This window comes from Parasteatoda tepidariorum, chromosome X1 (assembly GCF_043381705.1).
Source record: "Parasteatoda tepidariorum isolate YZ-2023 chromosome X1, CAS_Ptep_4.0, whole genome shotgun sequence".
NCBI lineage: Eukaryota > Metazoa > Arthropoda > Arachnida > Araneae > Theridiidae > Parasteatoda > Parasteatoda tepidariorum.
In genome coordinates this window covers 6514732-6541728 of record NC_092214.1, presented here as the reverse complement: position 1 = coordinate 6541728, position 26997 = coordinate 6514732, and the positions used below count along the sequence as shown (strand labels likewise).

Sequence of the window (26997 nt, the reverse complement as noted above, 5' to 3'; positions counted from 1 at the left end):
TAATCTACTATCTAACAATATAATCCCTCGGATCAACAGACACATTAGAAATATACATAGAAACAAATTGGTTAAAAATTGAGTTGCTTAAGAAAAAATGCTTCTCAAAAGTGAACTGAATTTATCGTATTTGTGAGTACGAAACAATTTCTAATTTTGAGAAAACATCATATAAAATTCCTATAAATTTATTTCAATTCTACCAAATAAATCCTAAAAATGTTTTATTTTTCTCATTTATATCAGTTTCAGATGAATCTATTCAGCGTTGCAACCTCTTTTAGAAAATGAACAAAAAGTGTTCCAAAAATTTAACTAATATTTCACACTGTACCCGGGTCAGGATTTTCACTTTGTAAACGTGCAAAATGAGTTTTGCTGAGTACTATATCATAATTAAAACTTTTTAAATTAACAATCGTATTAATTTGAAAGAAATTAATGTAAAGCAACAAACAACAAAAAATAAACGTTTTGGTGTGAATACATGATATTAGTTCCTATAAAAAAATAATTAGAATATTAGTGCTTTTAATAATTATCGTAATACCCCTCTCCGTAATACCAATTTCCCTTTTTCGATTTTGCAAAATAATATTTCAAGGTAAACAAGATATATCTTATTCTATGCAGAGAAATCAATGATCTTGTATATATCTTTCGAATATAGAAAAACATTGCTAAGAAATATTAGCTTTTCAGAATTTGTAATGCTATCTAGCGTATAGTCCCTGGCCAAATTATTAGACGCACTGCAAGATTCTATATAAAATCTAAATTATTAGGTGATACTATACAGATTTATTGTTTTCACGCGACTGAAACCGGTTTGCCCTTGTTTACGTTCGTGTATCAGTTGGTTAAATTAGGCGATATATAATTGACGATTGGATAAATTAGACAATATTCTATATAAATATAGAATATTTATTATATCAGGTATTATATTAGTATATTATATTAATTAGGCCAAATTGTTAGACGCACTGTAGTATTTTAATAATTACATTTTTTGCACGAGTTTATATGCAATACTTTTATAGTTAAACATACGTGTAATGGGTTTTTATTCGGGTGATTTTTATATACTTCCTATTTGTATTTATTTTTAACGTATTGCATTACAATGTTGACCAATTCATACATGAAAGTAAACAAGTTCAAACCGGTCCGGTTTCAGTCATGCAAAAATAATAAAGCTGTATAATAGCACCTGATAATTAAGATTTTACTTAGAATCTTATAGTGCGTCTAATAATTTGGCCAGTGACTGCATGTTCATTATTAAAATTAGAAGTATTCTTTTTGAAATTAGATTTAAGTTACCTAATAAAATTTTATTTATTATTTTTTTACTTTTATTTTGAACAGATAATTTTTCAAACATTTGATTGTAAACATTTGCGCAAATTTGATAGGATAAGTGAAAAACTTTGGCTTATTGGAAGTTATACTAATAGTTAGTTTCGATTTACAACATTAAATTAATAAATGTCTGATGTTTTAACTAAATTAACTAACGGTCTTATAAAGTTTTGTAATATTAAGGAAAAAATGCAGTGCAGTATTCTACTTCATTTTTTTAAAAATTTGTGACACACTTTATATTTTTTGAAAATTTTAAATTAGTTAATATTGTAGATGCCTTTGTATTGAGCCTTTCTGAAGCTCTAGAAATATTAAATTGTCAAGTTTTACAGGTGCACAACCATAACTTGTATACTCTCAGTAAACTTTTGAAGAACTTAAAAAAATGCATGTGCTTCTAACATTTATTGGACAGGTGTTTCTGCACTTTTACCTTAGCACTTTCATCATTATCTATGATCTGCATAAACTCTTTGCGGCAAATATGACACAAACGGCAACAATTTCACGCAAATTTCTGAAATTAGAATACGCAGTTTCTTCCTCTTGAAAGGGCCATTCTCATTTCTCAATTTTCGCACCATCGAGAAAAAAAGGATATTTTCTCGATGCTCTGATTATCACCATCTGATTGGTGAGTTTTTCGTGTTAGAATATACTTCACCAGTCAGGTTCTCCGTTGAACGTAACCGAAGATGCAGGAATCGCATGCAAGGAGACTGACTCTGAATCTCTTTTCTAGTAACTGGTTCACTCAGTGTTTCTGTATCCACTGTTTTCGGAACAAATTTTAGTTGCTATTTCACTTACATTATTTTTGAAGCACTGAAAAGTAGTTTCTTGGCTTCAAGTACATTAACCTTGAAGGAAATATTGTTTTAAATCTAGTAGTTTATTGCACAGGGCTGTTTAAGGAACTTTATGGTACAATGGTCTATTGGCTGTAATTTTGCTTTTGTGCTTGTTGGGAGAAACTGCTTTAAAAATTGATAGCTCACTGATCTCTGCACATTTATTCACAAAAATAGTAATTTATCTTAGCATCGAATATTCGATGAAGTTTTCTAAAGAAGTCTTGGGAAAAAAAGACGTCATCCAAGCATTTTGTTTTATACTAATAACCAAAGAATCTGTTTTAACTTTCATGAAACATTGATGATTTAGGTATTTTCTGGTAAAAAAAAGGCATTTTTTTTGTTATAGAGATAATTCCCTCTACAAAGACGATTAAAAGTTTTCAGCTAATTTTGTCTCCAGAGAAATTTTCTTCCTTGAATATCGTTGTCTGTTTTCAGGCATTTTTTAACAAAAATTACGATTGGATCATCATCTGTTTCATTTTGGAGATAGCTAAGTTTTACAAATCAATATGGAAGATATTTAAAAATAACGTAACATTGAAGATATTTAAAAATAACGTAACATTAAAGATATTTAAAAATGGCACATGTTTAAAAACTTTTTACTGTATCCTTAAAGGAAATTTAGTGACATTTCATTTGATTATTGTTCTTATACTTAAGGAGGAATTTTTATTTTCTTCTTCCCTCAGCAATTTTTCTATTTTCAACAGTATTTGCAAAATTTATCACTTTCTCACTCAGCAAAGCGCTACTTATTTGAATGGTATTTTTTAGGTAGCTGAATCTAATTTCAAAGAGCTGATTCCACTTGCTTGCATATTTTTCTTTTAGGCAGTGAATTCATGGATTGAAGAGGTTGAGAGAGACGTTAAGTTCTTAAAAAATAAGGAATTACAAAGCAAAAATACAAGACAGACGGCGTTGGAGAAGAATTGTTAGGGAAGGTGTCGTCCAGCATGTACTATTGAGTAAGTAAGTAAATAAGTTCAGAGATTACTTAATATCCTTAAGATTATTTTCTCCTCTTCTTAATATCTTGAATGAGTATTCAGTCGAATTCCATACTTCAGCAGTATATCTTTCTTTTTCATAGTTGCATTTCTTAACTATTAAAAATATTAGTTTTATCTTCCACGCTAAGAGTTTTCACTTTGGCATCTTTAGTGATAAATACCTCTTCCTTGCAAACTTTAACAGCAAATAATGAACATAAAAGTAAATTAAACAATTGGTGTATTTGAGATTAGTTTGAATGCATACATCTATATTGAATCCTTTTATTTCGTAAGGCCAAATCGACGCAGTATAACATTGATTCTAACATTGTAATTAATAGGGACAAAAGCGAGTAACTTCCCTACAAGTGTTATTCCTTTCTCCTCTTTTTATTCTCAGTCTAATTGTCAACTTTCCTTCCCTCTTATATAAAAGTGAACTTCCTGTAAGACTTTTGATTTAAGGAACAGATTATTCGCACTGAATCTTAATGGTTCGGGGATTGAATCTTAAATATAATAGTTAATTAGAGCAGACGATATTTTAAGCCATGAACAAACCCGAATTGGGTTTTTCGGGTTTCCCCCGGCTAAGTACTAGAAATGGGAGCAGAAGTTCTCCGTCCAAAATGTTGGAAAATTCTGTGCCAAAAAACTTTTTGTCTCTGGATTTATAAAGTAGTTTAACTGAAGTTAAATTTTTACTTGCAAAAACAACCATTTCTAGCGAATTTGCTTGACTAACTATTTATCAAAACAAAATTTCATACTGTTTTTACATTATCTATTAGAAACTGGGAAAATGAGCAATAAACCATAAAATGCAATGAGAGAGGAAAGTCAATGAGGGGGTTAAGAACACTTACTAAAAAAACATCCACTTATTAGAGAAAATCTATTTATTAAAGAACATTTATTTACTAACGTACCGCCTTAGATTTCAGTACTACATGGTTTGAATACAGTTTTTGTTGTATTATAAAACTGAAAAAAACTGACTAAGACTAATAAATAGCACAAAGATTTCATGCAAAACTTTCAACAAGATGTTATATTCAAATAGGAAGCACAAATTTGGAACAAAGGGAACATTCATTCTAAAAGCATGCTTTCCCATGCTACTAAGGCAATGCTTCTACATATACTTACTATGATTCTGAATAGCTTCCTTGCTAGCTAAATTGGAAAATTTCACATATATTATTTACGCACAACTATAGCAACTTAATTTAAGACTACACTCATATTTTTGAATTATCATTTTTTATGAAACTACAATGAAATAAGAAATATTTAGTATATTTTTTTAAACAAGTAAATTTGAAAGGAAAATTTATCTAAATAAGCAAAAATAAATTTAAGTCTTTCTAATCGCTTTTCATTGTAAAGAAATATTTTTGGTTATTAATTGTCTGTGATTTATAAAAAAAAAATCTTTAAGGTTGTACTATCTAATATTCATTCGAAAATTGCAATTTACATTTAAAATCTTTTAAGACATTTAAGTATTTTTTATTAAAAAAAGATTTCATAATATTTTATGAAATTTTATTTTATTTTCTCTGGACAAACCTTAAAAAAGGACGTGCAGCTAATTTATATTAGACGCCAGTAATTATAAGAGATTTTTGAACGATCTTCATGCTTTTTCTCAATAACAATTTGTTAAATAAATAAAAAAACTACTTTTATTTTTCAAAAAAATCATATACAAAATTATATTTACTATTAAATTTTAGGAAGGTAAGGATTTGAATTTTATGGAAGTCTAAGTTGGTAGTTACGATTGATTCATAGAAATTACTTTAACATTTTCAAGCATTGTAATGCAATTTAACTTAAATGAAAAATAATTATTTCATATTTATTTTTTACCAACATTTTGAAAAATAACGTGTTTTGTTTTCTTAGGAAAAGCAAGAACGACACAAAATAAATAAGGACTAAAAGAAGGACTAATTTAGAAAATATATTTACATAATAACCCTACTATTGACACTTTTCTGTTGGCACTCAATTTCTCAGTTAAAGAAAAATCTTTTGGTGGCCTTGATTTTTTAAAAATATTCGTGGTAGGGGATATTTTTTCGCAATGTCTACTTTATTTTCAATGAATACAACTGTGAGTCTCAGAAAATTTGTCAAAAGCACATTTATAATCAATGCTTGGACGAGAACGTATAAGTGTATCGTAGCACCATTGTGTGAAAAATATTTGTAGAGTTTCTAAGGAAACAGCTAAAATCATTGTTCTCTATTGACTATTTTTTTTTTCATTTAAATTATAATTTATAATAAAATTGGTTTATGATAGGCTATTTCCAAAACATCCCGTTTGTTATATTACTATAGTTAAGGAAAATAAATAAATAAGCCACTCTGAATTATTGTTTCCCCACCATAATATTTATGTCTTTTAAAAATGCTTTAAAAATATTACTTACAATGAAATAATTACGAGATTTGTATTGTGTTAAAAATAACTAAAAAAGTTGGATATCTAATAAAAAAATATTACTCCGCGTTTGTACTTTTGTTATTTTCCGAAATGGGAAAATTTATTTGAATTTGGAAAACGAGAAGCTTCTTTGGGAATTCTGATACCTGTATTATACTTAAATGTTTAGCATATACCACTTAGACTAAATTTCAATAAAGTATTTTTAGATATATATTTTATTTGTATTTTACTTAAAAAGCTATATTATTCTGTTGTTTTGTTTTAAGGTGCTTAATGTGCAAAGATGATCTATTCTAATTTTGCTTCAAGAGTTCTTTTTCTCAATTAGAACTTCCAAAAAAATTACATTTTTATTCAATAAAAATAAGATTTCTGCAGCAAAAAAAAGGGAAATATTCTGTTGAGCGTTGAGTTAACTCAAATATGTGTGAAGGCAAGAAACATTTTATTCATTTAAGTGATTCTTTACCTTCTGTAATTAAAGTAGCATTTATATTAATTACTAATACAATAATATAAACTATAAAATTCAAACAGTTATAATTTATCGTAGTGTTTTAAGGAGCAATGCTTTATATGCAAAGATAACCAATTATAGTTCCATTTTGAGTATGTTTACTTTTTCACAATTAGACGCTCGAGAAAATAACACAATTTTTGTAAAATAAAAACAAGATTTATAGAACAGAAAAGGAAATGTTTAGATGGCTCAGTCTCTACCAGAATATGTTTCAGGTAGAGTTGAATTTGTATCAGTCTATCTGACATTTTGCTAAGTATCTAAAACTATCAAGTACTGGAAAAACATCAATTAGTATCAATTACTTTTCAAAATACATTCAAATTTAGTAAAATCTCTAAAATTTGTTTAAAAGAAACAGATTGAAATCTTTTATATTTAACGTTAGAGGGCAGTACCATTTAAGTAAGTTTGTTTCTGGATCAATTCAAATACCCGATTTGACGTAATAAGTGCAATTTCAATCATATGTACCGGGTATTATTTTGGTAATAGTGCCAACTGAACGACAATTTCTGTAACTAGTTTCGCTAGACTCCTATTAATTTGGATTTATTCCTTTTGGATTAGTCCAGGATTAGTCACTTACATTTTGGAGCTTTGGAACTCTTTATTTGTATTCGCTTTGTATCATTCACGGGACTTACAATATCTGAAGCTGTAGTAATCTTTTCGTCTTCTCACAGATAATCTTTCCAAGTTTCTCGCATTACCTGATTGCATTTTCTCCTTATATTCAAATGATTTATCTCACCATTATTTATTTCCATTTGATTTTATAATATTTCTTTTAATATGCTTTATTTTAATAAGTTTTTGTGTTATTTTCTTTGATGGTGTTAAACATCAAATGGAATTTAATGTTTAGAAAAAATATATTATAACGATAAAACAATTTTGATTGAGTAAATGTACTCCCTTCTGAAAAGAATTCTCGTTTAAAATACCTAATCTTCATTAAATTTTAATAAAAAATGTAGTTTAAGCAATTAGATTTTAAGGTTAAATAATTATTTTTAACGTTTTATTGTTGGAGAATTATGCATGATAGAATAAATATTTCAAACTGGTAGTTTAACCAAATTTTGTTTAAACTAATTGCATATTTTCTCTTGTTAGTTACTACTTTAACAGTATTAATAATTATAATTATAGCTGATTGATTTCAATTCCAAATGCATGTTTTCGCATATATATTGCACGTTAAATATGTTTTTTTTGAACAAAATATTTTTAAATTTATTTCGAATTTAAATTAAATTTCCTTTTATTTTCCGACCAAAAATATTTGTTAAGATTTCAATACAAGCAAATTATAATTCAAGATTAGCTTATAAATTCAAAACAAAGTTTTAGCTCTGAAAAGGCAATAGAAATTTAACTCCTTCTTCTTTCGCTGGTCCTGAACAGGTTAATGTTAAATATTTTATTAAAAATTCAAGATACCTATTGTTGGTCTAGAAGGGTACATTTCTTTGTCACTTAAATTCTCTTCGAGGTCTAAGACAATCTGCCTGTTTCTATGACCTTCTGACATACTTCGAGTGTTATAAGATTGGTTTTTCCATTCTTGACGTCTCTGGTTAGGCATTTGGTTTTGATTCATACGCCGGACGGATTCCTAAAACATTCATTTAAGAAAAAGGCAAATTATTCAAATCAGAGTCATAAGTACAAATTCAAAAAGTATGGGACTTTTTTCAAAAAAAAAGAAAAAAGAATTTTTTTTGGGGGGGGGGGAAATATAGGACAAAAAAGTAAAAACACAGACCACTTGTCAGTAACTGCTTGTGATCAAAACGGCTTATAGGTGGCACTTAGCAGAATTCTTTATTTATGGAAGCAACCGGCATGTTTTCAGCATTATACATTGTCATACATTGCATACATATCATACATATACATTGTCATAGAAGTAGCATGTGTGCTAATTTCTTCCTTGATTTTGAAACAGATTGAAAAATTTAAGTTTGTGCTTTTTTTGCATCTCAAAACTACGTTATAACTGCTTATAATAAGAGCAGCAAAAATTTCAGAATATATTTTAGACGTTGTATATTAAGTATTGTGGGTGCTGAAAGCATCGTTATATATTCATATACAACTCAACAGAGGAAGAATGGGAAAGGAATGTTCTAAACAAAGAATCGGTGATCTACTCAATTGGCCTAACTGAGCATTGTGATTGCGAATATTATGCATTCAACATCATAAAAACATTTAAAATTTGACAAATACTTTTACACTACTAAATGGTGACAATTAGTATTACACACTTTGTTGCTTCACGATTTAGTTATCATAATAAAAATTTAAAGGATTCTAATCCATAACATTTAAAGGAATTACATATTGTTTCAAACACAGTGTAAGTTTTAGTTTTACGCAATGATTGATTTCAATTCATGGTTGTGAAAATTCCTTCCCCCTGAAGGAGTGGTAAAAGTTGAACCAAACTTTCATGAAATGTAAAGTGACGATGATATATGCAAATGATTAGAATTACAACGCTCAGCGTGGCGGACAAATAAAATGCTGATTTCTCTCTCTCTTTTTTCTGATTTCTCCATTTCCTTATTTCTTTCTCTCTCTGAATGTTGCCACCCCCTCTTTTTTGTCCTGTAAATTTGATTTATTACTTTTACCGCTATCAGTCATAATCAAACCATGAGAAATGATGAAACATCAATAAGCATTTGTTGTTTTATTAATTTCTGACAATTCCTTCACAGTATTGCAATTTTTAGAGTGAGAAAAATTATTCAGCATTGTTTTAAGGCTTATTTTGAAAAACTTTTAATTTTTTTATCGCCTGTATCAATTAGGCCAATGCTTCAGTGTTTTAATCAGTGTTTTTTTTTCTTTAACCATAACCTTAGTTGATGAAATTTTCTCTTTAAGTCTTTTAATTTCTCTTTAATTTTTTTCCGTAGGCTGACTTTGTTCAAGATCTAAACTATTTTCTTCAATTCCTATGATTTCACCTCCTTATATTGCAGGAGATGTTCTCTTTTATAACTCTATCACCAGTTGCATTTTTTTAAACCAAAACTATCAGACCGAAGATTGAGCATAAGCTCATCCTTGACATTTCATTAATTATAATCTGCTTATTTACAAAAAAGGTCTCGTTCAACGGAAACTTGAGACGTTGGGAGGATTACAGTTATAAATCTTATTTAAAAAAGAAAAAACATTTATAATTTCCACTCCCATCTTTAAGACCGAAAACACTATTTTTTTTATCAATAGCGATACTTTCAGTTTCTTTGAGCCTTATCATTTGTCTATCGATGCAAATGATGAAATCATCAGTCAGTTTATAAACAGAATTTTCAAGTATAACATGTTGCTCAACAATCTGACATCTAGCAAAGTAGTCGATAATGATTCTTTCTTGACTAGCACATTATCTCAAAAGTATGAATTATGTTCATGTGCAATAAATAGAAAAAGTAGGAATTAGTAAAAATATAATACTTTTTCTACCTTTTTCATAGAAATAAATTATCTGTTTTTTTAAAAAATTCTGAAAATATTTTTTTTATTATTATAAAATAATATATTGGCTAAAATCTGCTCATTAAAGAGAATGAGGTTCTAAACGTCACATTAGTGAATTTAAGTAAATTATATTTAAATTTCATTTGTTTTTTGTCAATGTCTTCGTTTTTGATCGATTTGTGCAGATATAACACACAAAAGTTTAAAGATACATCGGTTTGACTCTTTCAATGATGAAGGATTTTTTATGATATTTGTAGATATTATTTGTTTTCATGCAGGTAATCTTAAGCTTTTTTAATTTTTCAGTAAGAGAAGGTCTGACTCATACACCTACTGCTGAAAAATCCCGACATTTAAATAATTTTGTAACATGAGAGCATATTTGACATGACATGAGACACTATCTTAATACATATGAATTAATTTGTGATGACTATTAATGGAAAATCGGACACAAAAATATAATTTTCTTTAAATAATGTACATTTTTTAAAATATTTCTGAATTTTATTCCATTGGCAAAGTAAACACGTTAGAAAAGGGTAGTTTTTTTAGAAAAATAAGCACCTAAGCAACTAAGCAACTTTTTCTTAATAAGCTAAACATGACCGGTTTTTCCTCCCATGATATAATGTATGCCAACAGTCATAGACGTGTATGGAATTTTATCATTGCATGATTTTTGTAAAATGCAAATAATATGACATTTATTTTATATTATTTGTGCTTTTTAACATTGTTATAACTTCATATCATAACTCAGTACATCGTTAATTCTTTTTGATTAGGAAATAAAAAATTAACTAACTTAATGTTTGAAAGAAAAAAACTAACCATCTGCTTACGTCATTAATATTAATAGCATAATAATTTTTCAAAGAATATTTATTTTTTTACTTCACAACGAAAAGGTATTAATTTTGGGAATTAATATTTTTTCAAGAGCTCAAGGGAAAACTATGGTTAGCAATAGTTTTTAAAGAAAATTTGAGTTCTGTGGTAAAGGAACTTATTTTGAATTTTAATAGCTATATAGAATCCATTTATGTTCGTTAGTATTGGATCATTAAAAAAAACCCCACTTATTTCAATGTTAATTACATTTTAGGAACTTGTTACCCTGAATGAATAAATTCAATCTTCTGGTTTGATTTAGAACGTCATTAATTAGGTATTTTTGATTTGTTGCCGTTCATGATAAAAATTGACTAAAAGATTTTGTTAAAGAATAAAAGGAAGATTTCATGATTCACTTTCATATGAGTTTAAAAATTTTCATTATGGAAAAGAAAGTCCGGACTTCTATGAAAAGAAAAAATGATAAAATAGAAAGAACAAGAAATTGAATTCCAGTTTAGATTCAGTACAAATAATTAACATTGTTGCATGGAAGAAAGTAATAGATCATAATTTGGTTGGTGGTCAATATAACTTCCTTCTGCACTTTTAATGTTCTGTTATCAAAAATGCTTAAATACACTATTTTTCATGGCTCTATGAAACAAATATTTTTTCTTGCAATATGAGAAAAATAACAATTTACAAACAATTTTTAGAAGGTTACTTACTTGTACGCGTGCTGAATTTTTTGTCATTTCCTCTGCTTCGCATTCAACATCATTTATACTTTCCACTTTACAAAGCATCTTAGATTTACTCTAAAATAAAATTAAATACATCAGTATTTTCTATAATTAGAGTAAAAGTTTTGAAAAAATTAATTTTTTAAAACGAAAAATACATCGTTAAAACAGGGGAAATGTTGAAAAAAGTGTATGTATTTATTGAATTAAAATCTAAAATTTTTAATAAAAAAAGTATTTAATTAAAATTGCTCAATTTTTAGAATAAGTTTTTACAAAAAATGATTTTTAGAAAAAAAAGGCATTGATTAAAGTACGTGTTCTTACAATTCTAAACAGCAAAATTTACTAATTTAATTTTCGAACGTTGGTTTTAACATTATTTGCCCTTATTCAACCAAATATTAACATGAAACATTAAAAAATAAATTGTGTGTTTCGTACTTTGAAATCTATCTTATTACACCAAATTAAATCAGCATAATTATGTCTTATAATTAAATATTTTATCAGCATAATAAAATGTTTTTTATTTTTTTTACAAAAAATAGAAAATATGTATGCAATATTATTAAAATTGACTCGAAATACATATAGTTGATAAAATAAATTTTTGTTTTGAGAATTAACTAGCCATGATAAAGCATATGCATATCTCGATTCTTTAATATTATTTAAATTAGTGTAGTTTGTTCCATAAGAAATGCTAACAAAAAGAGCTGTATAGAACAAATCTGAATATTAATAATTGCCAGTATTATACTGTTATATCACTAATAATTTTAAAATAACTATTGTTTGTTGATTAGAAAAAGAATGCAAGCTCACTAACACTGAACAGACTATGGAATTTTTCAGGAGACTGGATTTCAATCATGCTTTAATTATTATTAGGTGTCTTGCAATTGGGTACTTGCACTTCAAGAAGAAGATCGCAGATACCTACATATGTGATCTATGACGTCAGTGCCAGCTGATTGCTTAAAACAAAATGGCTCGTTAAAGTTGAGCGAAGAAGTCAGAATGTTAATTAACACGAAGTTAATGAAATACAGCGCCAAATCGCACATCGAATTTATTGAATTAAAATTCTTTCTCCTCTCCGTCTTTCATTTAACTTGCATTTATTATTCGTTTTTGTATTTTACTGCAACTATGATATTATTTTCGTTTTGTGTATCTGGCAACTTCGATGCATAATTTGTTTGTTTATGTTTCACATGTCTTTATATCTGTCTTTGTGTTAAGTAAGAAATATATAGTGAAAGAATTGAAATCTTTGTGAAGGAATCTGTAAGAATATAGAATGCGTCGCTTAAGAGAATTGGTACTTGACTGGCTTAGATTACTTAAAATAGAATTGAAAAAATTGTTGCTAACGTAAACAAATGCCACGTTTCAACAACCAATCAGGATCGAGATACCAACATTGCGTCACTTGGAGGTATCCCATTGAGGCAGAATTTACACGTAACGAATTAAAGCAATATTGACTAAAAATTTAAAACAAAATTTTTTGTTTCGGCGTAATACACTATAGACAATTATTAAATAAAAGATATTCAGTAAACAGCTTCTTTAAAAAATCGGCAATTTATTAAAAACTTACAAAAGCCCGCGATTTGGTTTTATATTGTTCACGTTCTTCAAAAATACGTAAATAAAACAGTTAGGCTACATTTGCAGTGAATGAATGGTTTTACATAAGAAAAGCGAAATTTAAATACAAAAAATGAATCGAAGAATTTTAACTGAAATGTTTAGTTATAGAACACAATATAATAAATGGAATAGATTAAATTTAAGTAACAATAATATTTTCAAAGAATCCTTGCATAATAAAAGAAAAGGATGTTACACTTTGAGGTCATGAGTATACGAAGCAAATTCTACCTCATAACTTGATAAATTTTTTAAAAAAAATTTAAAAGTACATAAATTGTCAGATGATTAATAAATATTAATATTTTTTTTTCATTTCATTAGAATAATATGCACTATGCACTTATCTTTGGTAAAGATATCAAAATGATATTAGAGATAAAATTTATTTATCCTTATAATTTAAAAGAGAAATTAACTATTGTGTTCTTAGGGGACCTAGTTCAACAGTAAAAAGAAATGAGAAATATTCTTTAAATCATCAAAAATAAATTGATGACGAACAATTGCTCAACAGAGAAGAATATTTTGAAGCTGGTAAAATAAATTTAATTAGAATAGAAGAGGTAACATGGTTGATATTCTAGAATTTCAACGGTGTATATGAATGCAAATACAATTCTGTAACCAGCATTTATAGAAAAATAATTTATCATTAAATCTTTTTCAGTTCACATATTTAGAAATATATTTTTTTATATCTAATTTACGAAAGAAGAATTTTTCATTATTAAAAAATAATGACAGAAAATATTTAAGAAAATCTTAAAGTAGATAATTGTATGGAATACCTGAAATTACTAACTGTTAAATTTTACTACTCTAAATTTTTGGCTTAAGAAAACCAATTTGTAATGATATCAAGTGCAATTTATCTTAATAAGCAAAAAAATCAATTTTCCAATTTTTTTGAATATTTTATTTAATTTATCTGGAGATTTGAAGGATTGTCAAACATATTATAAAAATAGTATAGAATAGGCATTCATATATTTCATTGGTTTGGAATCGCAGAATTATTTAAATTTCTAATTCAGCAAAATATAAAATAAGTTCTAAATTTGTCTCAAAATTGTTTGTCTGAAAAATAGAAAAACCACTCTTTAACAATGCCCAAAAAATACTTTACTAATGCTTAAATACTTTACTATTTTAAATTTTTATTATTTAATTTTCTTAGGGGGATTTTTTTAAAATTTTGCTAAATTGGTTGGTGATCCAATAAGTTGGTTGGAAAAAAAAATACTAGCCAACTAAGGCAGCTAATCTTAGGTATTTAAACTTAAAGCCATGAATGTATCGGTAAATTTGAAGTCGAATGAATTTAAGTGCGTGAATAATATTGGATATGATACTATTAAATAAGCATATTGAATGCTTTAGGAGTATAAGTCAAGGAGTGGTAATTGAGAGCAACTGTTTTCCTAAGATAGGAAACATTTTATCTGAATAAAATCTTTCGAACCATTTTCTGATTACTTTCTGAGTTTGTTCTACCTGAAGATATGCAACCTAAAGCTGAAACTTGCTTCATGCTGCACCAATTTGAAAATTACAATAATATATTGAATAAAGGAAAATTTTAAATTTCCGTTTTTTTAAAATTTAAACACTGAAAATGAAAACATGTTAATTATTTATCTATATTAACGATTTCTTAATGAGTGAAATGCAAAGTTTTGACTAAAATGTCTTAAAAAACTGTGTTCTGATAAATTTGTTTTTATTTAATATGATGGATAGAAACCTTGTAATATGACAGTTAATTATTTGGATAACGCAATTTAAATGTTATTTTTATTGAATCTTTAAATCACATTTTTGTTTTACACAATAATTAAAAAAAATTCTTTCTATTCCTTCTATGATAGACATCTATTTTGTTTCATAAATTACCGCAGAACCAATTATCGATACATTCTAGTGAGCTATATCAAATAAAAAATATGCACCAAAATTAGTTCACACTTATTTGAGATATTTGTACTAAAGATCTCAATTTACTGTAATCAACGAAAAAAAAAGATAAATGGCGAAAGAATGGAATGAGTTTCATTTTTCAAGATTAAGAAAAATATTATATTCTATGAGTAAAAGAAAGACAAGAAACGGGATAAAGGCTACCAGATTTCTTTTACGCAAATATTAAATATTTCTTGTGCAATTATTTGGAAACTAGACTGCATTGTTTCCTAAACAAAGCTTAAATCTGGCAACCTGTATGCAAGACCATCTAAGATTATTTTATTTCCTAAATGATGAAACAAATTTACTATACATAGTGATCCGTAATGACCATCCGTATTATGTATGATTAGAATCCTTGCAAATAATAAAGTGAAAAAACTGAGCATTTTAGGGGTTTCAAATTAATTTTTAAGTGAGTAAAACATAAAACTTTCTCTTCAAATAAGCTGTTTATAAGACTCCATCGTTTCATTCATTCTTATTCATTTTTCTTCTTTCTCATTTTAAATTCTCATTCTTTCTCATTCAAAAATTGGTAACTTATAACACTCACATTTTTTACTTCATTTTTACATGGACTCTAGAATATATTACGGCCATTAGGGTGCATCTTGTATTTATCAATAGCACAGTTCCTTAAAAACAAGAATGTCATATCTCAAACAATCTAATTCTTTAAAAAGTCATTTATTATGTAATCTGCAAGATTGGGTAAAGAACTGAGGAGCGTATTAGAAGGAAAAGTTTTGAGTTAAAATAAAGGTCTACAATGAATAACTGTTCGTAAAATATTCTTTGAAAACCTCTTAGACTCACAAATGAATGTCCGATGCTTATAGCGAATCCTATTCTTCCACTAAGCTTTTCAATTGTATTCAATGCTTGAGTTATGACGTTGTAGGATATTTTAGAATACTGAGACATTTTACTAAAAGAATTTAGAAACACTATGAAAGTGTATGATCGGAAATAAGTGTCTGTGAATGAGTACTGTAGACATAGCGTATTTCAAGGAAATTGTAACACAAAGCTATAAGATAAAAAATTCATAGTTTAGGTCAGATAACATTTCTTTAGAATAAAAATAATACTAATTAAATTAATTGATAATTAAAGATAAAATTAATTAATTAATGCGTCCATAGAAATTGTATTATTACACCAATGTTTTTAATAATAAAATAAATCAATAATTCAGCATGCATTAAATTTTTTCTGTTGTAATATTCCAAAGGGAAGCAACGACTTTACCTTTTAAAATCATTAAGCCAATTTATGGTATTTAAAAACTGATTTCCTTAATATTTTCCAGAAAATCAGTTCATTGCCCTTTATAAATACGACTCAAAACTTTCTGATAAGAAATAAATTTTCTTCTTGCTTCTTAGCTAAACCAGATGCTATAAATGTCACCAGCACTGTAAATATTACAAAGATCACTACTGCTAATGGAAAATAAAATTGTCACTTCCTCCTGAATAAACTACCAAATGAGGTAATTTTGGATGTAAAGTGAGAGAAATACTCACATACCAGGAAATAATCTTATTGGCTCCAAAAATAGCGAACTTTCTTTTGACAGATTCAATTTTACTTTCTTTAAAATATAATATTCTGATAAATATGATCCCAATTGTTAAGTCAGAGAATAAATCAAAAACTTGTGCCCCTTGAAGTTAATTTTATATTTGTATAGTGAATTAAAATATGTATAAGACGTCTTTATTCTAAGATAGTTCCAAGAAAAAAATTACTTTTTATAAGTTCATATTATTTTTCATAATTTAATTCAATAATTATTCAAAACTTTTGAATTACAATTATTAAACACGTACATTATTTAACACTTTCCTAAAGTATGTATGGAATTTTAAAAAATGAAATCTAAAATTTGAATGAAATGGGTTTAATAGTTCGCGATCAATAAAACCGCAAAATAATACATATTTAACTGAATTTTTTTTTATCTCTCAAAAACTCTTTGACCGATACACTTCAAAATTTGGATTTTATCATTTAAAATTATATAGTTAAAGAAGATGCCAAAAATATAATGTCATTCAAGTCAATGATAATTTTTAAATTAAATCATAACAAAATTAATAATTACTAATTAGTGTATCATGAAATTATAAAATTTATAATTATTTAATAAAGAAAATTAATCTTTTTACCAATCGTTATTTTTCATAATTTATTTTAATAATGATTGAAATCTTTTTTTAACTATAAGTTTGAAAACCCTCATTTTCTAACAGGAAAAGATTTACTACTAAATTGTAGAAAAATTTCCTAAAACGCAAGAGATCTAATAGGCTGGCTTCAAAATTCTCACATAAACTTTGAGTAATTATGAATTAAATAATCGTGATATATATATATCATTATATCATGATAACTAGTCATTAGTAACCATGATGTGACAAACATGAACGACAGGTTACTGTTGAGTTAGAGAAGGCAAGAAAATGACATCATAAAACCTACTTGCGTTTTAAAACCTCTTAAAATAGGTTTTTCTGTGTTCCAACTGGAAGATTTATTTTAACGAATTGTCTTAAAATTAGGCGTTTAAAAAATAACTTTTCCTAGCGTCATTTATGCAGAGAAATGAAAAAAAAGCGATAATGACATACTTTCTTCTGAAATTCTCCCTCCAAAATATTTCGGAAATCCAAGGAAGCACATAAATTGTTTTCGAGGATTGAAATGATTAAAAAACTCTTTCTACACGCACTACTATATTTGTAAGCCACTTAAGAACCTTTGGTTGTTTTAATGAAATTTAGAGTTATTAAAAGAAATTTTTTGGAATAGCATGTTCCACATTTTAACGTATACAGCTGAACTGTTAACCATTTTTTTACATGTTTCCTTCTGCTTTGCAGATTTAATGACGTGCAATATCGGTTAGTTTGAAGAGAAAAGAGCATTCATGAAATCATAATCTAAGCAAGACTCTATCCACAGTCATACTTGCAAGCTTTCTCATCCAGACCGAACTCGAAAGGTTGGTTGGTACTTAGTACTTAGGAAAAGTACTTAGGAACTTTATTTATGTCGCACTAGAGCTGAACAATGGGGTATTGGTAACGATCTGGGAAACATCCCTGAAGATGATCGGAAGGTACCGAGCACCCTCGGTACCTACGCAGGCTGATCAAAGTGGTCATCCACCCGCTTACTGACGGTGTTCTAATGGAAACCGTGTCTCGGGACGTCAATGCGGGACTCGAAAGGGTGGAGATGAGTTGGGAAAAAGCGTTTAATCCCTTTTTATTTAATTTTTATGAATAAACTAATGATAAATATTTACATGTTATTATCAAAGTCGTCATACTATCACAATTTGAGATATAAGGTCCGCTGTATCAGATTCTTTATTAATTTTTTTACGATGTAATTACAGTTACAAATACAATTCCGCCCTCAGCATTTTTTTCGTATGAAAAATTATATTAAAACTTTGTTTCTTTTTGGATTTTTGATAAATATCTCTGTTTTTAGGGAGTTTATGCTTAACAATTTTTTTTACATCATCCTAATTGGTTTTCAATTGTTCAAATTGCAATAAAATTAATTTTTAAACTTCCTGAAAACGGTCAAATGGATAATTATTAAAAACAACTTATCACATAATAATATTATAATACATTTTTGAGAAAAATCTATAGAAGTTCTAAAAATTAAGAAAAATTATGAAATCAAAAATTTCATCGAAAATCCAAAATGACAAGGGTAAAGACCTTTTAAGTAGTTCTACAATGGCAAAGGTGTGAAATCAGAATTAGACGTATAGAGCTTTTCAAAATGCAGAAGTGTTGGCTCAAAAAATAGAACATAAATTCAGAAAGCCTTTGAAAGATACAGAAGAATTGGCAGTTATGTAAGGATTAATTATTTTTCTTTTACATTACTCTAAATTACGTTTTTTTAATCGGTCAAGAAGCTCTTAAGATATGAAATTTAAAAAATATTTACCTTTTTGAATTTTTTACTCTAAAATTATTTGTTCAACTTCATTCAAATTTAGGATTTTATAATTTAATTTAAAATTATGAAAAAATTGTAATAATAAAAGTGAAATTTGAATGAAAAATTGAAAAAAAAATAGTTTTAATTAATACGTAGAAATCTTTTTAATCAGTATTATTTCATTAAATAATAATTGAAATTAACTTTAAATGTCACCTGTTTTAATAAAATAGCATATTTAATCCAATCATTAGATCAAAAGTAATTCAGATATGTGATTTTATTTTTAGTATTACTATATGGGAAATACACATCTAGAAGTTCCTTCCCATTTATTATAATCTAACTTTTAGAGTCTAACACTTTTTTTCCCTTTCTAGCCAGATTTTTCTAGTAGAATAAGAGAATTTAACTTATAGTCCCTAGTCAGATTATTAGATGTACTGTAAGATTTTATGTAATATTATAATTATCATTTGATACTATACAGCTGTATTGTTTTTACTCGGAAGAAACCGGTTTGCATTTGTTTACGTTCCTGCATCAATTGGTTAACATTGTAATGTTATACGTTGAAAATAAATACAAATAGGAAGTATATAAATTATAAAAAATCTACTGAATAAAAACCCATTACATGTGTGTTTAAATATAAAAGTATTGCATATAAACTCGTGCAAACCACGTAATTGTTAGAAAACTACATTGCGTCTAATAATTTGATCTAATTATTACATACTAATAAAATGCTAGATATAATAAATATTCTATATTTGCATAATATATCGACTAATTTATCCTATTTTCAAATTTATATTATCTATCGTCTAATTTAACCAATTGATAACACGAACGTAAACAAGTGCAAACCGGTGTCAATCACATAAAAACAATAAAGCTGTATAGTATCACCTGATAATTAAGATTTTACATAGAATCTTATAGTGCGTCTAATAATTTAGCGAGGGACTGTATATTAAGCAAATCTATTCCTGTTTTATTGTATACCAATCTAAATTTTTAATAATTAAAAGAAAGTGTCGTGTCTTCCAAAATTTTTCCCCAATGTGGTACATTTTCAGAAACTCATTAACTTGATAAAAACACTTTAAGTTTTTAACATCCCTTACTAATTAACAAGCAAGAACAGAGAACATATGCATTCCTGTGGGGGTGCTTAGTTGCTCAATACTAATTGCATTAGTTTTTCCAAATATCATCTTCATGTATGGAATAAATAGCAGTTAACTGCAGTCAACGAATGATGGTTGGATTGAGGGAGAAATAAGTGTAGAGAAGGAAATATGAAAAAGGCAAAAAATTGAGAAAGAAAAAAAAAAGAAAAAAAAGAAGAAAGGAAAGAATAAAAAGAGAAGGAAGAAAAACGTTTTTTGATAAACACGTAATTTAGTGCACTAGTTAGTAGTAGAAAAACTAGAAGTTACAAATTAATTAGCCAATTAGTGAGTTAGCAAATAAGTCATTAAGCAAGCTAGTCAGTGAACAATTGAATGCTTTGCAAACATTTCCATACCAATTAAAACTTAAATGCTACTTAAACTTTTATATGGTTGATCGAAAATAAGGAAAAAATACTCATGAAAACAATCTAATCTAATTTGGTGCGAGTAATTAATAGAGAGTTCATGTGTTGAAGTTGGAGGAAAAACGCATATTGATTAAATTTAATCACAAACGCATTTCTGTAAATGTTGCAATTTCCCTGTACACAATTTCTGCAATAATTATTTCTTCATACACTCTCATGTATTAAATTTTAGATGGTCTTGAAAAGCATAGTACAATCAGCCCCTCTTAAAGGAATACCATTGTTTCCAGCCAACTCTATTCAAATAGGATCACATTATAAGGGAAGTTCATTAGTCAATCGCAATATTTTTACCAACTTTTGCTTTTAAATATTATATAATGCATAGTTTTGAGGAAACAAACTCATTTTAATGATCAATAAACAATATAATTAGAGCTATCAGTATCATGAAATATAAATATCATTTGATAAATATAATAGAAATATCTAAAAATTAACCAATGCTAATTAAAAGTATTACATATTTGTTTTAGAATACTATTTTATTTATTTCCGTCTGTAATTAACACTTATTTTGACATTATATCGAGGTCTCTATTTTGACATTTAACTGGACAATTTTTAAGAGATGTGTGAATGAAGTTGCAACGAGCAGAGATAAAAAAAACTTTTCATTTACTATGTAACTGCTAACATAATTTGATTAATTTTTAAACTACTCCTGAACTGTTGGGCACAGGAATTGGACAGGAAGTACCTATTTAAGTGACCATGCATTGTATTTTCATTGTAACTGGAAAAATCTTTAAGCGTGGAGCATAAATTGTCTAAGAAATTTAATAGCGGTTAGTGGAGTATGCAATTAAGTGGGGATGACTGTACTAAGAACAAGAGAAATGTAGTGCAACAACATGTTCCACTACAAACCGTGTCCATTGCTGGTTCTTCTTCTTCCTCGACAATGTCTGATAATTCAGCTTCGTGCTGCATTTCTTCCAAGACATCACCCTGATGAGAAATTTGTCTCTTCATAAAAGATTTCATATTAGAGTATAATGATATATCAGTGGCGCAGATGGAATTATATTTCAAACAGGGAAATAGGGTGATGAAATTAAGATTATATTTCAAAAAGTGTCTAGTATACACTGCCTTGATAAAAGATTTTGGGGCAAATATCTGTTAACCCACATTGGGTATAATATTTTTCAAGATAGCTATAACTTACTCAACTTTCTTATAACTTACTTAACTAAAGCTTACTCCACACAACCAAAGTAAATAATAAATTAAAAATTCACTTCACCAGAGTTTATGATTAGGTTGATCCGCATTGTAATTAGAGCTTTAGCAATGTGAGTAAAAAGAAATAGCTTCTTAAATTAAATATTTTATTTCAGAATATGGAAACAAAACAGTGATATAGTATAATAATATTTTGTTATATTTTATTTTAAAAATCTAGAATTATTTGCATTTTAACTCAACTTTAGAATGAACAAATATATTTCTATAATTTAAAATATTTAAATTATACTAAAAGCAGATAAGATAGAATTACTTTTTAATTTTTTAACTTTCAGAAGTGATTACACTTCCTTAAAATCTACAAAAAATTAAGATTTTCAAGTATAGTAAAGAGTTCGAAAAGCATCACATAAATCATTTGAGGAAGAGGATTCAGTTTAAGAAAATCTTTCTTAAACATTCATTTAAATTTTTTTTCCATAAATTTACAAAATTTTTCTATGGATTCGAAAGTGAAAAAGTATCACTATTTAATATAATTAGTATAAACTATTTAGTATAATTAGTATAAATTATTTAATATAATTAGCATAAACTATTTAATATAATTACTCAATAAAATCATATTCTAAACTACCCAAGTTATTGATTATTTTAATATTAAACGACCATTTACTTGTAAAACTTAATGCAATTTTTTATTTCAAAAAATGGAAAGGACTTTAACTCTTTTTGGAATTAATATATTGTTGATGCTGCACAGGAGATATTGTAAACATAGTACAACGAACCAAGTTTTTAACTGCACAATCCGCATTAGAGAATTAAAGCTTGAATAAGTGCGAAAATAGATTTAGTTACTATTAGTAAAAAAATAATGTCATATTAAGATCTGTTTGTTAAATTAAAAGTTTTTACTATTTACAGAAAATAGCAAGCTTACTTTGTCAACATTACGTTCCCCACACAGCTTTGTCTGTGAAATATAAATTAGATATTATATTAAAAACAATTTAGTTGCGATTTATATGATTGCGACCCATTCTAAAGTATAATAGTAGTAATACATAATGAAAAAACTTCTAAGTGTTTAGTTTGCATACATTTATTTAAAATGAAATTATTCAATGATCTTAGCTTTATTTCAATGATTTTGTTTAAAGTTATGAGAGAGCAGATTAGCCGAAAGTTTAAAATGCAATGTAACTTCAGTAAAAAAAACTGAGATTAAATAGCCACAAACAAGGATGACTTTTATTCAACAATTTAAAATTTTCTTCTTTCTTAATGGCCAATTAAAACTTAAAGTAAATTCATTACTTATTTACTAATAATTCATATTTGTCAGAAATAATGATATAGAAAGCCAGTAACTAATATTTACTATTTATTAACCTAAACTTCATAAAAGAAGCGACAAATTTGGCCAAAGAAATGTCAGTTTGCAGTACAAAAAAAATCATTGTTGTGACAAAACTTTTAATACTTAGAATAACACACAAAAAAAGAGAAGATTTTTAAAATTTGTCCACTATACATCATGTGATCAAATTTAATCTAAATTGTGGGATTTTCTGTCATGTGATGGTTAGAAAACATAATTATCTGAAAAAGTTTTTAGAAGTTAAATAGTTGGATAGTTTCGTATTAATAGCTAAAGTTTGTGTATAGTTTGAAGTCTAAATTTTTTTTATCCTAAAAAGAGTATTTCTGTTCAGATAAATGAAAAATTTTGGATTACAAGCTATTAATAAAAATAATGCATTTCAATTATATTTATAAAGGTCCGAAAGAGACTTTAAAAATAAAAGGAATAAAAAAAAGAATGAAATAAAAACATTTGCAGCTAACAGTTTTTTCCCTCATTCACATCACATATATTAGAATATCTGTCTTAAATATTCACATATGTATAAGTATTAGTTAATCAGTGACACGAAATGTTTCATTGATACGTTCCATATTCCAATCTCATTTCTCATTCATTTTTAGCTTTTCTACCTAAGCTTATACGTAATGCTATATTTCGTATACGGAATTCGGAAAATGTTTTAAACTTTAGATTTGTGGTGAAATTTCGTAGTAATATAAAGTTTTGATTGGTAGAAGCTCACAAATTAGCGTCTTAAGATTTACAAGAAAAGTCTATGCCTAAATAGAAACTTTAATTTTTAAAAACCCTCAGTAAAAATTGTGTGCTATATAAAAAGTATATTTATTAAAATTTGGCTTTAATTTAGGAAATAAGTCTTTTTCGAAATTTTGTCACATACTGTTTATTTTAATGATGATATGGACTCTGTTACCAAGTAAAATTTTTACATTAATTAGATTTTTTTTTGCTCCATCGTTATACAGAGAAGCTAGAAACGAAAAATATAATTCTCTAACAATTTTTAACATGCTTTTTTTAAAAAGTTAAAATATAATTAATTAAAGTTCTTTCAATTTTATTTATATTAATTAAAAAGTTTGACTCTAACTGCAGCTATGCATCGAACTTACCCAACATTCAACAAAAATGCTATTGTATAGGCTTGTGAGCACTTTTGAAATTGTTTTCTGTGGTTATATATAGTATAATATCTTTTTTTAACCTAGTAAAATGGCGTGAGGGTACAAAAATGCTACATGAGTAAAGTAAAAACGTGTTTTATAATCATAGAAAATGCTAGTAAAAATTACAAGCAGGATTACCTATTAGAGCTAACTACTCTTATGATGAAAATAATACAAAATCAAAAAAGAAAGCCAAAGATAAATTTGTAGGGAAAAATATGTACCGTAGATAAAGTGTACCCGAGACACGTGTAAAAACCTGTGCCCTTCTGCATTTAATCTATGCAGTTGATAGGTGCAATAACTACTATCTGCAATATTGGAGACCATTGCAGGTTTTTGAGAAATGTGTTAAATAACTATTTCAATTTTCGAATTTTTGAGTACCAATCAATTTTGTTGGAAAATAAAACCTTATGGATGGTGGTTTCTACAATAGGGAGAGCTGAAAGCACTTGACTGCTTATTACTGTTTTTTGGTGTGCTTTGAAGCCATTTGGCTCCCCACGTGATCATTGCCTTTTGAGACTCTCTTGAGTAGAATTTCTTGCATACGTGTATTTGTTACCTGATTTATTATTTGCGTTTAAAAGAAGAATTGTTATAGGAATCGTCATTTGAAAAAAGAATCGTTATAAGACACTTCTTGCCTTGTTAGCAATATACCGACTTCGAAATTTAAGCCTAAATGACGATTTGTAAACTGAACTTAATCTCGCTGCTCGAGTAATATACTAACACTAACCACTGATAGTGGCCTGGTTGCACCAAGAACAAACATTAACAAACAAGTAAAGAGAGGCCAAATCAGAACTATCAAAAAAGCGAGTTCTTTATAGATCTAGCAACCCTGTCACCTTTTTTAAACAATACATCTCTAGATAACTAAATTTTTACTTCAAAGTCACCAGAATTACTTAATATTAATAATATCTTATGAAATACAGCAGACTTGAGTTCAGAAATTATATAATTTATTTCTTTCATTAAAAACAAAATTATCTGTTTGAAAATATGATCTCGCAGAATAATCTGTAGTAAGCAACTTTGGACTTTTTAATGGGAAGTAGAGCAGGTCAAGAGCTCGTTACTGTTGTTGTTTACATTTATATTGAAAACACCATCCATAGTAATTATATTTAGAAACAAAGCAAAGTTGGATAAATACCAAAGTGTCATTCTCTATAAAATAAAATACGAATTTTTGAATAAAAATAATTTTTTTTTGCTAGGCTTCACAAAATCAAAAAAAGTGAGTGCTTGTTGTACTTTCGTACTTAGTGCTTGTTGTACTATACTTTTGAACTGGCCTAAAGTATGTGTAACAGGTGCTTCTGAATGCCAGTTAGCAGAAATGCTATTCCTTGTGGATTATGCTACATAAAAGATGTAAAAAAAATTTATGTTTTTAGTAAATGTTTAATTTCTGTAAACATTCCCGCAAAATATTATTTGGTATTACGCTTATAAATTTCAGTTATTTATATAATGTATACTACTTTAATATTTCATTAAAAAATATATTACTAATTGCACGAATATCCAACTTTAATCAATTTTCAAGTTTCTAAGACAAAAACTCGACATAACTGTTATTAAAAGCGTAACATTCAACCGTACAAGGTAAAACACATGATGATCCAAGGTGCATACCATGTTGTACTTTGGATCATTTTGTTGACTGAAATGTATTTTTAGAACTGTATCACAATATTTGCTTGCAGAAAAAGTTATATCAATAGACAAACAACTAATCTACTTTCTCACAAAAAATTATTACATTCTGCATAAAAATAAGTTAGTCTAAGTTTCAACTGTCCTATAAACATGCCGATGACGTAATCTGCTTTAAACAGAAGTTTGAAAATTAAATAAATAAGTTAGCAAGCTATAAGCTTAGAAGGTTAAACTTTCTTAGATAATCATCTATTAATACTTCATTCCCACCCATTTTGAGGTCAATGTGATGACTAAGAAGGACTGTGTATTATTAGACATGGTGACAGCTTTAATGAGAAAACATTGAAGAGATCTAGAAAAAAATTTCAACCAAAATATTTCTTAAATATGATACACATTTTTCTGGAAATGTATTCCTTATGTTAATAATAATAATTAAAATAACTGGGCATGATTCAGTAATATATAACACTGACAGAGTACGAATGCTATTGATGTTGTATATTTACTTTAATTGAATGTAATGACTCAATATTATTGCCATGCTTACACTAACTTCAAATTTAATGAACCAGGTTGATAGCAGAGATTGATGAGATGTATCCGCAAATTTTTTTCCTAATTTTACTGAAAATTACATATTATTTACATTTTGGTTTTTCAAGTCAAATTTTGATTAACATATTTAAGAAAAAACATTGCAAGTCATCAAAATAAAGTAAGTTCTTTTGTTTTAAAACTGAAATGGAAGAGAAGACATTGTGTTTCGAATATGACTCTGAACGTCAAAAAGACAACATATGGAGGATGAGACAAAAATTGATGAAAAAAAAAAAAAGACACAATTGTCGATAAAAACCAGAAAGAGAATTAAAAGGAGAAAAACAAGGAAGGAAAATACTAAAAAAAGGAATCGCAAAAACGACAGTGGCCAAAGGCGATTTATAATATGGGGAGAAAAAGAAGCTTTTTCATTTTCAAGTATTATACCTCTAATGTTTGTTACTTACATCGATTGGTAATGCACACACACACACACACACACACACACACACA

General features: G+C 27.3%; 1 protein-coding gene across 10 annotated transcripts in view; it reads right to left on the bottom strand.

The window, feature by feature from the left end:
* Positions 1–26997, bottom strand: part of LOC107446422 (RIMS-binding protein 2) — a 136070-nt gene that overhangs the window by 19909 nt on the left and 89164 nt on the right. For 6 of the 10 annotated variants that reach the window (XR_011638166.1, XM_071187371.1, XM_071187372.1 and 3 more), the window contains 3 exons: positions 11283–11372; positions 7654–7828; positions 4376–4402 (listed from right to left, as the gene is read on the bottom strand). Coding sequence is in view for 9 of the 10 variants with exons in the window: in XM_071187371.1 (XP_071043472.1) it covers positions 4376–4402; positions 7654–7828; positions 11283–11372 (292 nt within the window). In the remaining variant the exon portion in view is untranslated. Of the gene's footprint in view, positions 1–4375; positions 4403–7653; positions 7829–11282; positions 11373–21381; positions 21463–26997 lie in introns of all 10 variants that reach the window. The other 4 variants (XM_043041385.2, XM_043041384.2, XM_071187373.1 and 1 more) reach the window with 2 other exon arrangements.